Source organism: Oncorhynchus gorbuscha, linkage group LG07 (assembly GCF_021184085.1).
Source record: "Oncorhynchus gorbuscha isolate QuinsamMale2020 ecotype Even-year linkage group LG07, OgorEven_v1.0, whole genome shotgun sequence".
NCBI lineage: Eukaryota > Metazoa > Chordata > Actinopteri > Salmoniformes > Salmonidae > Oncorhynchus > Oncorhynchus gorbuscha.
In genome coordinates, this window is record NC_060179.1 from 19,400,186 (window position 1) to 19,419,194 (window position 19,009).

The following is a 19,009-nucleotide window of genomic DNA, read 5'->3' on the forward strand; positions in this document are numbered from 1 at the left end:
GGCTGATCCCACCTGGTGACATGTACGGAATTAAATGATCCTTCCTTTTAGGAAGTTCCACCATGTTGACTACTTCAAAATTGTGAAAATTCAATGGCGCTGCCCACGCTAAAACTGTCTTTTGGGCACTAGAGTCCTATCTAGGTATTTGACAGGGACAAACATAACTAGGATCAGTATTCACCATCTTTAGTAATGGCATGCATAAAACTCTCATGCTGTTTCACTGTGCAGCTTGGAGTGAAACATTTGGATCATGACGGTCACACCTACAGAGCTTTCCTCAACCTTGTGAAAGCCTTGCCCCTTGGAAACATTAACAGTTTTTACCCTTTGCTTATGTAACATATTATGCCTCAACTACTCACCCTCTGCCCTATCCTAACATGTCTGCTGAGTAAGCAGGATTTACAAACTCTTAAAACCACCCGATTGTACCAGTGATTGTCAAGACTGACCAAGCCAATTCGTTTTTGCATTTACAAGCAACTCATCTTACCAAATAACATGTGGTAATACTCCAAGCTGCAGCTCTACTTGTTTGCCTCAGACCAGTGCTAAACCAAATCATCTCTAGACAGATGCCTTTTATTTGGATGTCGTAGGGGCAACAGCGCAGGCAGAGAGAGATTGACATCATTTCCCATTTAACCTTTGGCTACCGTTGCCCTTCATGATTGGCTTGCAAAGTGCTGCGTCGGTGTCAGCCGTTCACTCTCACAGAGTCAATAAACCCAAATATAGGCCACACTCGCACGCTGTCGCTCTCGCACTCACCGGTCGTCCCTAGTGTCGGGGAGGTCTCGGTGGAAGCCCAGTCGATTGCTGATGAGTACGTTGAAAGCGTGCTTGTGATAGCCCATGTCTCGAATCTCCTGGTCTTGCTCATTAAAAATCATACCTGAAGAGGAAAAGACAGGAAGGAGAGAAGAAAAAAGGATGCAGATAGATGGAATGGTTCAGAATAGTATGGGCGCTTGTGTCAGTATGAGGATTTTATTGATACATCCACTACTGGGGGTGGTTGGGCTGGTCCACATTGCCATGGTAACACAAGCCGGCTTCATCCTGAGTGGGTGGTAATGGCTTTGCTTAGTAACTCCATGGAAACAACTCACTCAACAGCCATCTGAAGGGCTCACTCCAATCCAAAGACACTTCAAACATCCCTTGTATTGCTGCAATGCACAATGTCTGTTTCTTTGCGCCTGCTTCGGACAGTTAAAAAAATCAATAATAATAATAATAATAATAACTCAATGCCAACCGAACCTGCTGAACGATAATCCGTAATGAATTATGGTTAGCTTGATTGGTCCTGTGTTTCTCACTGTCCAGCTCCAAATGGGCATTGACGCATAAAGGCATCGTGGAATCGCCTAGGCTACACTCTGGAGCCGATCATTTTCACATCACTCTGCCTGCCTCTTAAATGTTTCATTAGTTGACATGGGAGCAAGCCAACATGACAAGCATCCCTTGGGGACCAATGAATAATAAAGACCTTCAAAATGTCCTAACCATTCGAGAATCTGTCATGAGTACGAGTGAGCTTGTGGAGCTTAAGCTCATCATTCTGGATGTGTGAAACTCTGAAGGCAATGCAGCTGGTTATGAGGCAGTTCACATGAACTTTGTTAACAAACTGACAACCATTTATAAACTCCTATCATCAGAACATTCCTTCTCACATACACCTAAATTCTGTATATAGATGAGAGATCTTTTTCAAGTTTCATGCTCTGAAGGGCTCACTTACCCATCTCCGGAGAGAGATCGGCCTTTTTGTTGCCTCTTGCTGCAGGGACTGCCTTGATGCCTTGCTCTTGGCCTCCTCCAGGGCTCCTGGTGAAGCGTGATTGGAAGCGTTTGGCCTGGGGCCCCTGGATGAGCACATTCCTGAAGGAGGGCCGGCCGCTGTCCTGGCTCAGGCTGAAGTAGAGGAAGAGCAGGACGGACCAGGTCACAGAGGTGAAGAGGCAACCGTAGCAGAAGTAGCGCAGTGTGACGCTGCCCATGGTAGCACTAGCATTGTCGGCGGTCCATGCTCAGGCCCCTGTCGAGGAAACCAGAGAGGCAACAGATTAAAGGTCTAGATCAGGGATGGGCAACATTGATGGAGGTGGGGGCCACAAAAAAACAGAACTCATCGTGAGGGGCCGTACTGACTCCATTTTAGCGCCCCCCACCCCTTGACAGCGGAGAAGATGAAAAACTGTTTTAAACCTGCACTTTTTGCCATGCATGGTAGAGAAAATATACACTTTACAGCTAAATTCATGCCATTTTTTTGGACATAAAGAAATACAAATTGACCAGATACATCCTTTTATCCCACTATACTTATTGAACCACCTCCCTCTAACAAAAGCAGCATACATATAATTGGAAATTATATATTAATATACGTACACAATAAATTTAAGAAATGACTTCGGCAGAAAGATCGGAAGACGTTGAAAAAAGGTATAGAAACCTAGGTCAAATGTTGATTTGAACAGATTGGATTCTGCCAGCTAATGAGAGAGGCAGACTATCCCTGTTTAAGTCTGCTTTAACTCACGTGACTAGGCTTGCAAAGTTAGTTTAATGGAGAGTCGCCAGAGAGTGTATTATATCCACACCCAAATAGGAAAAACCAGAGGGCGACAGACAGAAAGGCAGGGCTCCAAGGTGAATTTGCTTGGCAGCAGGGTTGATCAGAAAACATTCACTTTCTGAATGATCCATTTGTAACCTGAGAATGATCCAAACGTGCTTAAAATATGCATTGTTATCGACAGCGTTTACAGGGTTAGTGATATAATAGATCGGCATACAGCAACACTGTGCTCTTCACCAGCTCGGTGGATTCCAGTGAATTATGGTGATGATTTTAAGTAGTATTTTGAATGTTGGTGTGTATGCTAGCCATAGGAGCAGAATAGAGCAGACATATTTCATTAGATGAAATTGGACCAAAAACAAAATCTTAAATAAATAATCCCACTGCACCTGGTCGAAAGAATTCTCTGCATCAAGAGAAACAATTTTGCGGTCTGGAGAGATTGGAGAGTATAATGTTCAAAAGCCGGCGTACATTGGAAAACAGTCGTCACTCTTTGATGAAACCCGTTTGATGATCAAATGTGACATCCTGAAGGCACGGTTCCAACTGGCATGCTAGAACCTCAGCTAATATTTTAACATCAGCGTTCAATATCCACCACATTCCACCGGATATTCATCTTTAAGTATAAGTGAGATGGAGGCTTGAGTTACGGTCGGGGGGGGGGGGAGAGCCCTCTGATAACGAGTCGGTGAACATATCTAATAGTAATGGGGCGAGTTGATCTGAGAAGGTTTTATAAAAATCGACAGGGAAAACATCAGGGCCTGGGGCCTTGACACTTTGCATTCACTTTAGACCCTTTGTTATCTCATCAAGATGCAGAGGGTTGTCCAGAACTTCACTCATGTCCATATCAATGGATGGGATATCAAAGTTATCTAAAAAAGTTGTCCATGGCCATATTATCTGATGGGGGTTCGGATTGGTAGAGGATAGAATATAAATGACACAAAAGTTGAATTCATATTAGAGGGATCACTTGTAAGATTACAGGAGGAGTCATACCTGAGAGATGAGATGATGCGGACTGGCGTTTAAGTTGGTGTGCCAAAAGGCGGCTGGCCTTGTCACCATATTCGTAGTTCGTCCCGTTTGTTCGTTGCAATTCTACACATTTTGCCATAGGGTGGAGGCAAATGTTTGCCATTTTTAATATGATAACTGATCTTCAAATGTGCCCCACGCCAGTCGGTAATTTCACCATTCTTTCTACAAGTCCACATAGCTGGCACCTACACTAGTTGAGCTGACATGGGCTAATTGAGTGATAGCTGATGCACAACCATATTTCATAATAGAAAAGTAGATTACATAAGGTGCTAACTCTCAACAGTATGTTGAGACCCCGACTTAGTTCCTAAAAAAACTACAAAGATATGTTGGTCCGCAGGCCTACAAAAAGGGGGGGGGGGGGGGGTTCTGCTGTGCATATAAGCAGTTCTGCTATGCATCAAGTGAGTTATCCAAAACTTCAATAAACTCAGATCTGGTCAATAATCTCTATGAATAGCCTGAACTTTATAGCCAAACGCAATCAAATAAATGATCCAGATGAGGATTTTACTTCAAACACAAACCGCTTTGGAAACGCACAGCTATTTATAACCCACAAACATCCCAAATAATTACACCTTACTCTTTTTCCCCCCATCCCCGGCAGAAAAACAAGGAATTTCAGATATGTGCGTTTTAACCAGTCTGGTTGGAATTATGTGGGCTTTTGGCACTGCATTCAAATAGATTTACAAATCTTACGAGTAACATTGAATACAACAAAAAGAACCAAGCCTGGGGATTTGCACCATCACAATTTCTGTCAGATGAGGACAGCAGGGTGGAAACAAGGCGAGTCCTCTGAAAAACAGACTACGGCCTAAGCATGATTAATTGGTGACAAGACGCACACCGAAGTCACAGTGTTGTTTTGCTGTGGCACTTAGTGGCTCGTTAGTCAGACCAGTGAAAAGGAATGTCAAGAAACACAGCTGAAAATGGGAAGATGAGCAGAGGACTAAGACAGACAGAGTAAGACAGAATAAGACAGACACAGAGTCATTCAGAAGAACAATTGGGAGAGATGGAACAAGTGCAAAGCCATAGGTAGATAAATATGGAAGCAGTAGCACTGCATGTGATGAAAGGATTAGACCATGAAATAACAGGCCTACAGGGTAAGCGGTAAAGTTCTATACGACAACAAGTTTAGCTTTCTAGCACCTATAGACGGAAGATTATGGAGTCTAAAGGAGGCCTGGGTCACATGGCCAAAATGGCATACATACAGTTGAAGTCGGAAGTTTACATACACTTAGGTTGGAGTCATTAAAACTTGTTTTTCAACCACAGGTATTGGAGTGGCCATCACAAAGCCCTGCCCTCAATCCCATAGAACAATTGTGGGCAGAATAAAAAGTGTGTGCGAGCAAGGAGGCCTACAAACCTGACTCAGTTACATCAGCTCTGTCAGGAGGAATGGGCCAAAATTCACCCAACCTATTGTAGGAAGCTTGTGGAAGGCTACCCAAAACACTTGACCCAAGATAAACAATTTAAAGGCAATGCTACCAAATACTAATTGAGTGCATGTAAACTTCTGATCCACTGGGAATGTGATTAAAGAAATCATTCTCTCAACTATTATCCTGACATGTCACATTCTTTAAAATAAAGTGGTGATCCTAACTGACCAGAGATAGGGAATTTTTACTCGGATTAAATGTCAGGAATTGTGAAAAACTGAGTTTAAATGTATTTGGCTAAGGTGTATGTAAACTTCCAACTTTGATGATTTTCTTTCTCAATTATGCTTTTAGATACAAAATGTCAACAATCCTTCTGCCAAGGGATACGGTTTACATTTTGGTAAATCACCCAAATCATGGTCCTTTTTTGTCCTTGTTTCATGAGGAATCACTCATTAGGCCTAGTTGAAGTGGACAGGCTCACAGTCTGCCAAATGCTACAGGAAAGACACCAAGTGCAACATGCTTTATAAATCCATGGCCAACCTGAAGAGGTGAGTCATGTGGCTTGGGTGGTCTAGCGGTTCGTGCCACCACTCACAGCCCACATGTAGCCTATACTGCCCCACTGCCTTTTGACCAAAAAAAAGACATTGTTTTAAAGAGGTGGGAATTGTTTTAGTAGTGGAACAAAAAAGTAATAGCTGATGTCAAAATGTTGATAGCCGTTTATTTCCCAGAAAGAGAGAACATAAGGACAAAGGTCTTTTGAATTTCACCAACAAGTTAACCATTAACCACCCACACAAATGCATGAGAGAATAAACCCCAAAAAGTTCATATGAATAGTTAGGCCAAGATTCATGTACCAGGCTAACACAAAAATATTGTACTCGGCAAAACAAGTCTGTTAAACACAGACATGATTAGTGTAAATGTAAAACCAAATAGGCCTAGTTCAACAGGAAAACCCTGAGCTACTCTTGGTCTCAAGTGAGCTGACCTGAGGCTGCTGGGGTGACCAGCTACTGATTTAACAAACCAGAGACGATTCAGGAAAGAATACTAGATCATTCTTTGCTAAACTAAGCAGTTGTATTTCAAAAGTATAAAAACAATGAACACGCTTCAGAATAAACCAGTTCCCGTAAGGCGATCTGGGCTATGATTTAGGCTCACTAGACGACTATTTGACAGCTTTGCAAAAAGATGATTGAGATAACTGGCTTTAAAGTTCCGAACCCTCATTGGTTTGAATGGTGTCAGAAATACTTATCTAGTATCATTATGAATTTAACAACATGAATTGGGTTATTCAGAGTACAAGGCTATGTCAATAAATAAATTGACAAAAATACAGATAGAACCTTAATAGTCCCAAAATACACACTCATGCTACTCACTGATAGCCCACGTTATTTCATGATAGCCTGGATCCAATGACGTTGCAAAAAGATACAACAAAAATATGAGAGTAACTGGAGACCAGTCGCCCTGCTACATCGTGATGCCAAGAGGGGAGGGACACCACCCACTATGGAGATGCGGTGCCATCTGACCTCAGATCCTGCTTCTACCGACCTATTTATGCCCATGGGTCTTTTTCAGATGTGACTGTTGTCTTGGCAGGGCTAGGAACTCAATCATTCTGTTTGTCCTTCTAGGGGCCTACTAGGTTACTTTTTATGAGTTTATAATCTAAAGTGCCACCGAGGTAAACAATGTGTGGCATTTACTTAATTTAGCTTAATCCAGTTTAAAAGAAAAATATGTAATCCTGAAATGACAAATGTAGGTCTACACTAGTACATTTCCATCTTCAGCCATGTAACATCTGCAACTTGCTGGAAAAAATTGTGTTTATTTCTAAGAGCCCACTCAGTTTCACACAGAGCACAAAAATTGCATCGCCACGACACCACAAATTAATCAGAGGGACCAAGGAAGGGAGGGGACTATGAAAGGGAACGTTCGAGAATTTGAGATCTCCGAGACACGGTGAGGAGAGAAGCAGCCTGGCTCCGGTTCCTAACCCCCTGCCCTGCCATTGAGCCCAGCAAAACAAGAAATTCAGTAAGTCATCAACAATTGAAACACCGGTGGGGGAAGGCCTTACACAGGGAAGCCTGTCAACCTGCCTCATTATCTAATAGTGACTCTTGAAGGGCCATCTAGACTATGTGCCTGGTAACATTTAATGTCTACATCCAGTTGTCCTATAATACGATATGGATTAACAGATTCTGCATCAACACAATACATTGTTTTTCTCTTTTCTCACCTTTATTTAACCAGGTAGGCTAGTTGAGAACAAGTTCCCATTTGAAACTGCGACCTGGCCAAGATAAAGCATAGCAGTGTGAACAGACAACAGAGTTACACATGGAGTAAACCATTAACAAGTCAATAACACAGTAGAAAAAAAGGGGAGTCTATACATTGTGTGCAAAAGGCATGAGGTAGGCGAATAATTACAATATTGCAGATTAACACTGGAGTGATAAATGATCAGATGGTCATGTACAGGTAGAGATATTGGTGTGCAAAAGAGCAGAACAGTAAATAAATAAAAACAGTATGGGAATGAGGTCGGTAAAATTGGGTGGGCTATTTACCGATAGACTATGTACAGCTGCAGCGATCGGTTAGCTGCTCAGATAGCAGATGTTTGAAGTTGGTGAGGGAGATAAGTCTCCAACTTCAGCGATTTTTGCAATTTTGTAGATGACATCGCCGAAGTCGAGAATCGGTAGGATAGTCAGTTTTACTAGGGTAAGTTTGGCGGCGTGAGTGAAGGAGGCTTTGTTGCGGAATAGAAAGCAGACTCTAGATTTGATTTTTGATTGGAGATGTTTGATATGAGTCTGGAAGGAGAGTTTACAGTCTAGCCAGACACCTAGGTACTTATAGATGTCCACATATTCAAGGTCGGAACCATTGTGACTGTTCATTGGCGTTATTATAACATCTCTTCTCTGATTGTCTGTCAGCGTGCACTCCAGGAATTGGTCTTCGTACTGTACCTTGCATGCCATGCATAGAGTATCAGCTCCCATTTTCTCATGTGTTTGACTCAATGTCAAACCACCCCATGCTTTTATAAACAAGGCAATAGACAATATTTTTGCCTTTAACCTCTGGTCAAATAACAGGACTATCAACTGTGGCTAGCGTTGTCCCATTAGGTTGACTACAGTATGTCTGTGGATCAGGGCTCCAGACTGTACACGGCATTGATCCACGGCTGAAGAAGGGGTCAGCGCAAAACAGATGCTAACTGTAGCCTAAACATTAATGAGCGTTAGGCCTAGGCTTCGTGCGCTAATGCTACTTCAGGACAATAATTGAGGCCTGAATGCTCAATGCTTGTCACAAATTAGGCTAGTTGCTCTCGTGACACTTTCTAAATGGAAAAGGCTTAGATAAAATGTCCTTTCTACTTCTTCCACACACTAACTTTAAAAATCACTGCCTGAATTTATTAGCAAAATCAATATCCATTTCAGAAGATTGTGTGCGTTTCACACAGAGGAGTTGAGTGCTTTTTGAGGCCAGAGTTTCTCAACATGAGAAGAAGGGGACTGTAAAATTAAAGTTGGCACCGAGCTAAATGGGATTCATCAGATGTAGTCACAGTGGTCCAGAGGGACAAGGCGGTTTTAAATTGTACCACAGAAAAGAGAACTGAGCCTTGCTAATTCAGTTCCCTTCTGGTTTCAATTTAGAAAATGGAACGAGCAAGTTCAAATATACTTGCAGTCTGTCTCTCTCTCTCTAGCATAGTCCCATCACACCGCACACTTTTACATGAATAACAACTTTTTTTAAATATGCTGAACTGGCCCCATTACAAAGATTAAAGAATAGAACAGGTGGAAAAAACACCAGTGTGGTCTATAATTAGCCATCTGGAGCCTTTCTCCAACTGAAACAATAACTGAGGTGCTCATGCTGTTAGTATAATCTGAAACTGCCATATTGCAGCAGTGATTTGGACTGTATGGCTGCCTGTCACACCCAAGTCAATACTTTGTAGAAGCACCTTTGGCAGCGATTACAGCTTTGAGTCATCTGTATATGAGAGAGAGCGAGAGAGAGAGAGAGCGAGAGCGAGAGCGAGAGCGAGAGCGAGAGCGAGAGACTTAAGCCTTGTTCACACTGCAGGCCTTAATGCTCAAATCAGTTTTGTTTTTCAAATTGGATGTGTGTGTTCAGACAGCATTCATTTGCTGACATGGCTGTGTGCACAGTGTTCTAGGCTGATTGGTGTTGGTGCTTCCCTTCACTCAGAGGTTATGTAGCAAGTTTAGGTGACAATGCCTGCTATGGACGTTTCCCCAGTCATAAGATGATCCAACTTTTTGGCTAGCCACAGCAGTCATCTAGCTAGCTAGGTAGCCATTTAGCTTTCTAGCACATTCACTCGTTTGTAAACAATCCACAGAGCAGCTAACAACCAACAAGATTGAGGGCAAATAAAACCCCCTTCAAGGAAAATACATCAGATTTAACCATTCACACACAAGTTCCATGGTCAGTAATTCAGATTTGTATTTCAGCGGATACATTCGGCCACATTTGGCTCCATGTGAACTACAATTCCGACACTGTGTTTTAACGTTTAGAAAAGTAAATCAGAATATGCCGAATAAGAAGATACGGCAGGGTAGCCTAGTGGTTAGAGCGTTGGACTAGTAACCGGAAGGTTGCAAGTTCAAACCCCCGAGCCGACAAGGTACAAATCTGTCGTTCTGCCCCTGAACAGGCAGTTAACCCACTGTTCCTAGGCCGTCATTGAAAATAAGAATTTGTTCTTAACTGACTTGCCTGGTTAAATAAAGGTAAAATTAAAATCAAATGAAAAAAATACACTTACTGTAGCAGTTTTGCACAGATCCACAAGATGTGCGTGCCTTCAGCTGACGAACTACACTTCCTCCACAGCTATGCTTACATATAAGTGTTCGGAGCGCGCTAGATAGATAATTAGCCCAGGTGGCAGCCTATGTCTTCCGTAAACAAGCGATGTAACATGGCGATATGGCCATGTGGTAACACTAACCCTATCCAAAGGCGTGTAATATTTTAATATTTTACTTCTCACTGATATGAAAGATAGTCTTTATGTTTCCAAGAATGTACTGCAAGCGCATCGTGTTAATGTTTTGAGCAAGCGTCGAGGCTTAACAAAACTCTCCCAGTCAGAAGATACCATTTCTACCTGCATGTCACCTGTGCAACTGGAGGTGAAAAAACTGTAGATCACCTTTACGCCACAGACACATACAAAGCTCTCGCCCTCCATTTGACAAATCTGACCACAACTCGATCCTCCTGATTCCTGCTTACAAGCAAAAACTCAAAACAGGAAGTACCAGTGACATGCTCAATAATACAGAAGTGGTCCGATTCTACAGCTACAGGATTGTTTCGATAGCACAGATTGGAATAAGTTCCAGGATTCATCAGACGACATTAGTCATCGGCTTCATTATTAAGTGAATCGATGTTGTCGTCCCCACAGTGACCGTACGTACAGATCCCAACCAGAAGCAATGGATTATAGGCAACATTCGCACTGAGCTAAAGACTAGAGCTGCCGCTTTCAAGGATCAGGACACATAAGAAATAACGCTACGCCCTACGACGAACCATCAAACAGACAAAGTGTCTTAGTACACTAGCTCCGACTGTTCGGATGTGGCAGGGCTTGCAAACTATCACGGATCACAAAGGGAAACCCAGCCATGAGCTGCCCAGTGACACCAGCCTACCAGACGATGCTACCAAGCAACACCAAACCATGCTGAGAGAAACAGCTGTTCCGGACGACTGTGTGATCCCCCTCGCTGTAGCCGATGGGAGTCAGACATTTTATTTTCAAACTCTCCCTGGCCCAGACCTTAATACCCACATGTTTCAAGCAGTCTACCACAGTCCCTCTGCCCAAGAACAGCAAGATAACCTGTCTAAATTACTTTCACCCCATAGCACTCACATCTGTAGCCATGAAATGCTTTGGCTGGTCAGTGCTCACAAAACACCATTATCCCAAACACCCTGGACCCACTCCAATTCGCATATTGTCCCAACAGATGACGCAATCTCTATTGCACTCCACACAGCCCTTTCCTACCTGGACAAAAGGAACACCTATGTGAGAATACTGTTCATTGACTACATCTCAACATTCAACTCCACTAGAAAGGTCTATTGAGTGCTGATGTCATTTCCTGTCACAACTTGTGGAATTGTTTACCTGCTGCTGTGCATTTTGTTGCTAGCCTTACTTTGCTATCTGCCAACGTTTAAAAAAAAAAAGATATTCAACTTATTCACCCCGGACGCGTTATCTGTACATGGTTCTACAGGACCTCCACCAGCCAAAGCCAAGTAGTAACATAAACACCAGGCACTCTAATTGCAGTCGCTGTACTCGTAATATACAGGAGAACGATCGCCTTATGGTGAGGATAGCCGTGCTGCAAGCCCAGCTTCAGAAGCAATCGTTAGACAAGGGTAATGTAAGTGTAGGAAAGTATGAAACAGCATCTGTGCCACAAATAAGTACAGATAGTAGTATAAATCCCCTCGCACAGTCCCCGCAGCCCAAATATTTTCTCATGGCTTCTTGAAGGAAATGCTCAACCGGTGTCGCTCATTCAGCCGGTTCTCCCCATTAAACAATGAGTCGGAGTTAGAGGCCGAGCCTCCTCTGGTCTCTCCTCCACCTGTTATGAGGTCTGAGATGCCGAAGCCTCCCACCATTAGCTCTGACAAATTTAAAACCCTAGTCATTGGCGACTCCATTACCCGCAGTATTAGACTTAAAGAATCATCCAGCGATCATACACTGTTTACCAAGGGGCAGGGCACTCGACGTTAATGATAATCTGAAGATGGTGCTGGCGAAGGCTAAAACTGGCGAGTGTAGAGCATAGGGATATTGTTATCCACGTCGGCACCAACGATGTTAGGGTGAAACAGTCAGAGGTCACCAAGCGCAACATAGCTTTAGCGTGTTTATCACCTAGAAAGATGTGTCGGCATCAAGTAATTGTCGCTGGCCCCCTCCCAGTTAGGGGGAGTAATGAGCTCTACAGCAGTCTCACAACTCGCTGGTTGAAAACTTCCTGCCCCTCCCAAAATATATAATTTGTAGATAATTGGCCCTCTTTCTGGGACTCACCCACAAACAGGACCAAGCCTGGCCTGCTGAGGAGTAAAGGACTAGGATTGCTCTCATCTTATCTATGAACATAAACAGGGCTCTAACTCCACAATGAGATCACCAGCCTGCCAGCTTAGTGGTGTATGCCACTAGCACAGTCAGTGTATTCAGCTCAGCTATCCCCATTGAGACCATGTCTGTGCTTCGATCTAGGTTGGGCAAAACTAAACATGGCGGTGTACGCCTAAGCAATCACTGGAATAAAAGACCTCCTCCATTCCTGTCATTATTGAAATAGATTGTGATATCTCACATCTCAAAATAGGGCTACTTAATGTTGGATCCCTCACTTCCAAGGCAGTTATAGTCAATGAACTAATCACTGATCATAATCTTGATGTGATTGGCCTAACTGAAACATGGCTTAAGCCTGATGAATTTACTGTGTTAAATGAGGCCTCTCCTCCTGGTTACACTAGTGACCATATCCCCTGCACTTCCTGCAAAGGTCGGAGGTGTTGTTAACATTTACAATACCAAATTTCAATTTACAAAAAAACCCACAAAAAATGCATTTGTCTTTTGAGCTTCTAGTCATGAAATCTATGCAGCCTACTCAATCACTTTTTATAGCTACTGTTTACAGGCCTCCTGGGCCGTATACAGCATTCCTCACTGAGTTCCCTGAATTCCTATCGGACCTTGTAGTCATGGAAGATAATATTCACATTTTTGGTGACTTTAATATTCACATGGAAAAGTCCACAGACCCACTCCAAAAGGCTTTCGGAGCCATCATCGACTCAGTGGGTTACGTCCAACGTGTCTCCGGACCTACTCACTGCCAGTCATACTCTGGACCTAGTTTTGTCCCGTGGAATAAATATTGTGGATCTTAATGTTTTTCCTCATAATCCTGGACTACCGGACCACCATTTTATTACGTTTGCAATCGCAACAAATAATCTGCTCAGACCCCAACCAAGGATCATCAAAAGCTGTGCTATAAATTCTCAAACAACCCAAAGATTCCTAGATGCCCTTCCAGACTCCTTCCACCCAAGGACGTCAGAGTATAACAATCCGTTAACCACCTAACTGAGGAACTTAATTTAACCTTGCATAATACCCTAGATGCAGTCGCACCCCTAAAAACTAAAATTATTTGCCAGAAGAAACTAGCTCTGTTGTATACAGAAAATACCCAAGCCCTGAAGCAAGCTTCCAGAAAATTGCATGGAAACGGCACTTCACCAAACTGGAAGTCTTCCGATAAGCTTGGAAAGACAGTAACATGCAGTATCGAAGAGCCCTCACTGCTGCTCGATCATCCTATTTTTTTTTCAACTTAATTGAGGAGAATAAGAACAATCCTAAATGTATTTTTGATACTGTCGCAAAAGCTAACTAAAAAGCAGCATTCCCCAAGAGAGGATGGCTTTCACTTCAGCAGTGATAAATTCATGAACTTCTTTGACGAAAAGATCATGGTCATTAGAAAGCAAATTACGGACTCTTCTTTAAATCTGCGTATTTCTCCAAAGCTCAATTGTCCTGAGTCTGCTCTACACTGCCAGGACCTAGGATCAAGGGAGACTCAAGTTTTTTAAATAATATAACTCGACACATTGATGAAAATAGTCATGGCCTCTAAACCTTCAAGCTGCATACTGGACCCTATTCCAACGAGCTGCTTCCTGTGCTTGGCCCTCCTATGTTGAACATAATAAACAGCTCCCGTTTACGTGGCAGTAATAAAACCTCCCTTGAAAAAGCCAAACCTTGACCAGAAATTATTTTAAAAAATAAAAATATATATATATTAAATATCGAATCTCCCATTCCTTTCAATTGTTTTTGAAAAAGCTGTTGCGCAGCAACTTACTGCCTTCCTGAAGACTAACAATTTATACGAAATGCTTCAGTCTGATTTTAGACCCAATCATAGCACAGACTGCACTCGTGGAGGTTGCAAATTACCTTTTATTGGCGTCAGACCAAGACTCTGCATCGGTCCTGCATCAGCATCGGCTCCTAGACCTTAGAGCTGCTTTTGATATCGTCGATCACCACATTCTTTTGGAGAGATTGGAAACCCAAATTGGTCTACACATACAAGTTCTGTCAGAAAGAGATCAGTTTGTCTCTGTGGATGGTTTGTCCTCTGACAAATCAACTGTAAATGTTGGTGTTCATCAAGGTTCCATTTTAGGGCCTCTATTGTTTTCACTATATATTTTACCTTTTGGTGATGTCATTCGGAAACATAATGTTAACTTTCACTGCTATGCGGATGACACACAGCTGTACATTTCAATGAAACATAGTGAAGCCCCACAATTGCCCACCCTGGAAGCCTGTGTTTCAGACTTAAGGAAGTGGATGGCTGCAAATGTTTTAATTTTAAACTCGGACAAAACAGAGATGCTAGTTCTAGATCCCAAGAAACAAAGATCTTCTGTTGGATCTGACAATTAATCTTGATCGATGTACAGTTGCGTCAAATAAAACTGTAAAGGACCTCTGCGTTACTCTGGACCCTGATCTCTTTTTTAATGAACATATCAAGACTGTTTCAAGGACAGCTTTTTTCCATCTACGTAACATTGCAAAAATCTGAAACCTTCTGTCCAAAAATTATACAAAAAAATGTATCCATGCTTTTGTCACTTCTAGATTAGACTACTGCAATGCTCTACTTTCCGGCTTGACTAGAACCAAAAAATGTTATCATATTACTCCAGTGCTAGCTTCTCTACACTGGCTTCCTGTTAAGGCTAGGGGTGATTAAGGTTTTACTGCTAACCTACAAAGCATTACTTGGGCTTGCTCCTATCCATCTTTCCGATTTGGTCCTGCCGTACATACCGACATGTACGCTTCGGTCACAAGACACAGGCCTCCTTATTATCCCTAGAATTTTTAAGCAAACAGCTGGAGGCCCCTCTTTCTCCTATTTTCTCCTATAGAGCTCCATTTTTATGGAATGGTCTGCCTATCCATGTGAGAGGCACAGACTCGATCTTGACCTTTAAGTCTTTATTGAAGACTCATCTCTTCAGTAGGGCCTATAATTGAGTGTAGTCTGGCCCAGGCGTGCGAAGGTGAATGGAAAGGCACTGGAGCGGCGAACCGCCCTTGCTGTCTCTGCCTGGCTGCTTCTCCTCTCTCCACGGGGATTCTCTGCCTCTAACTCTATTACGGGGGGCTGAGTCACTGGCTTACTGGTGCTCTTCCATGCCATTCCTAGGAGGGGTGAGTCACTTGAGTGGGTTGAGTCTCTGACGTGATCTTCCTGTCCAGGTTGGTGCCCCCCCCCCCCCCCCCCCGGGTTCGTGCCATGGGGGAAATCTTCTTGGGCTATACTCGGCCTTGTGACAGGGTAGTAAGTTGGCGGTTGAAGATATCCCTCTAGTGGTTTGGGGGCTGTGCTTTGGCAAAGTGGGTGGGGTTATATCCTGCCTGGTTGGCCCTGTCTGGGGTTATAGTCGGACGAGGCCACAGTGTCTTCTGACCCCTCCTGTTTCAGCCACCAGTAATTATGCTGCAAGAGTTTGTGTCCGGGGGCTAGGGTCAGCATGTTATATCTGGAGTATTTCTCCTGTCTTATCCGGTGTCTCTCTCCACTCTCAGGACCTGAGCCCTGGGACCATGCCTCAGGACTACCTGGCCTGATAACCTGACTGGTCCCCAGTCCACCTGGCCGTGCTGCTGCTCTAGTTTCAACTGTTCTGCCTACGGCTATGGAACCCTGACTAACCGGACGTACTACCTTGTCTCGGACCTGCTGTTTTCGACTCTCTCTCTACTGCGCCTGCTGTCTCTAACTCTGAATGATTGGCTATGAAAAGCCAACTAACATTTACTCCTGCGGTGCTGACCTGTTGCACCCTCTACAACCACTGTGATTATTATTATAACCCTGCTGGTCATCTATGAACATATTGGCCATGCACTGTTATAATCTCCACTCGGCACAGCCAGAAGAGGACTGGCCACCACTCAGAGCCTGGTTCCTCTAGGTTTTTTCCGAGGTTCCTTGCCATTCTAGGGAATTTTTCCTAGCCACCGTGCTTCTACATCTGCATTGCTTGCTGTTTGGGGTTTTAGGCTGGGTTTCTGTATAGCACTTTGTGACGTCGGCTGATGTAAAAAATAAAATAAAAATAACAATTAAAAGTGCTTGGTTCATAAGTAAGCATTTCACAGTCAAGTGTACATCTGATGTAGTCGGTGGATGTGAAAAATAACATTTGTTTTGACTATAGTCAATAGCCGCTAAAGCAGTTAGTTTAAAGGCCTATTGTCATAGCTATTGAATATCATGTTACTGCAGCATAAATATTGAATATTGTATTGCGCTACTATGATGACATTGATGTTGTGTAAAACTAAATGTTCAAAACCTATTGTGATCATGTTTGAAAGCATTTACCCTGAACTTCTGGTTGTGTAGCCTACCCTCTACTTAACTGCAGTAATGGTCAGTCCAAGCTGGGCAGGGCTGTGTATGTATTTAGCTGGGCCCGGCTTGTTCTGAGGTTGTAGAGACTTTTGTATAAATGTTCTTTCTTTCTTCTAATTAATGAAGCTTTCTTATAGCATTCTCATATCCCGGGACCCTTCATTTTACATGTACTCATCCTTATGTTTCTAACTCTTTTGGTTAATAAATCCACCACCTCTTTTGCATGGACCTCCGGCATTCCGCTTCCATCCTTCTCCATGCACCATCGTCTTTAAAGGATAATTCAGTTGCAACTAAGTTTAGACACAAACACATCCCTACTCGGTGGTGTTGCTACTGGCGTCCCCACAATTCGGTTAGATCACACCCAACCAGAGAAAGATTCACAGACTAGTGCCCATGCAATCTGGTTGATTTTTTTTGCATAGTTTTGTATTATAATACATGGTTGTTTTTACTAAGCTCGATATCCTTAGTTTGAGGTCTAAAATATGAGCGTTTTAAGTCATGAAGAGCTGGTTTGTCAACCATCGGCATTGTATTTTCACAGGCAGGTTCAATGCACCTCTGTGGCATTATAGCCTTAGAGGACGTTAGAAAATATTCGGTGTAGCTAACGTTCTAGCTAGAATGAATACGCTAGTATACTGACGTAGCTACACGCGCACAAACTTTACTAACTTGTTATTATATGGTAGCTAAACATAATGCATGGGTGCATTCACGAATCTATCTACAAGTAGTTAACGTTAACTAAAGTTGGCTATTGTGTAAGGTCAACTAACAAGCTAGCTAGTTGGGTAACGTTATAGTTAGTTGCCAGGGATTAAGAGTACACTGACGTTACAGTAGCAGGCAAACTAGTTACAATCACGATTGGCTGATAATATGCATAGCAATTTGGTTATATCTATATTTAGCTATAGCAAAGCTGAGTGGCAAAGTTCTCGTTTCTAGCTAGTTAGCTAACATGCAATACAAGACACGCTAGCAAGTTAGTTACTTGGCTTTAACTAACACACGAGTTGACATTTAATATTGGTCATTCATTGCAGTGATCATACCAAGCAATAAGCAAATAACGTCAGCTAGTTTTGCTGCCCGCTAGCTATTTAGCGCGTATGCGCGAGACCCGAGGCAACTCGAAGGAAGATTGTGCATTTATGAAATGATAAGTGTAATGTAAACTTACGATGAACTTGCTTCATGGACATCCCAATGTGTCTTTGCTGGTGTAGCAAATTCAGTTGGCTAGGTAAACAGACGGCAGCAAGACCCAAGCGATACCTCCCCACCTTTAGTACACAACGCAACAAGCACCCTCGTGACACAAAACTACATACACCCCAATGATCCCATCCAAATCCTTTCCTAGCTGCTTAGCCATTATTTTTACTTCGGCTTACAACCAAATGCACCAAGTAATATGGCTATAGCTAACGTTAGCTAGATACCCTTTCTGATGGACTACATTGGAGTGCAGTCTATCTTACATTGAGTGGGTCTGTGCAGTGAGGCGGAGATACTAGGAGTTGCTAAAACTGGATTACCCAATCAGATATGAGCAATTCACACAGTTCAGACCAATCGAAACTCGAACAAACCTGCAGTCAACTAGTGTGAACCATAGAGATTGATATAGGATTCGTCTTTGTATCTGTGCCTTTGTATACATTTTTCCAGTACAGGACACACTGACGTCACGCAAAGCTTAGCGCGACTCTTGGCGGCAGTGGAAAAGCCATCGCCATCTGCGCCTATTCACAACAAACATTTACGTTATTATTACTTCTAACAAAATAACCTTTTTAGGATCTCATGCACTTACAACAATGTTTTGTTTCTTGCTTGAACAGTCGCTAAGATTATATTTGGTTGTGATCTTTGCAAAATAACTATTTTGGATGCAGCAGTTGTTAGCTAGAATGATAACGCTCATTGATATAGGTTGTAGTTAAAGCTATCCAAAGAGCCATTTTACTGTGTCACATCCGGATCTGTTGCACCTGTCCTTGTGATTGTCACTGCATCTCAGTATAAGGCATTACTGCAGTTCCTGGTTCAAATCCAGGCTGCGTCACATCTGGCTGTGATTGGGAGTCCCACAAGTTGGCGCACAATTGGCACAGCCTTGTCCGTGGTTGACTTGGGTAGGCCATCATTGTAAATAAGAATTTGTTCTTAACTGACTTGCCGAGTTAAAGGTTAAAAATGTTTTGGTTTTTAAACATGTTCCAAGGTCAAATAAATGCGATTCACTGTATATTGAATACATATTGGCTTATAGAGCAAAAAAC

At 42.8% G+C, this 19,009-nt stretch overlaps 1 protein-coding gene across 1 annotated transcript in view; it reads right to left on the reverse strand.

The window, feature by feature from the left end:
• The window catches only part of LOC124039597 (polypeptide N-acetylgalactosaminyltransferase 11-like), a 52,401-nt gene extending 34,196 nt beyond the window's left edge, over positions 1 to 18,205 (reverse strand). Inside the window, 3 exon segments of the mRNA XM_046355747.1 lie at positions 778 to 901; positions 1,760 to 2,056; positions 17,905 to 18,205. Coding sequence (XP_046211703.1) covers positions 778 to 901; positions 1,760 to 2,018 — 383 coding nt within the window. The 5' untranslated portion in view covers positions 2,019 to 2,056; positions 17,905 to 18,205.
• Between the last annotated feature and the right edge of the window lie 804 nt (positions 18,206 to 19,009).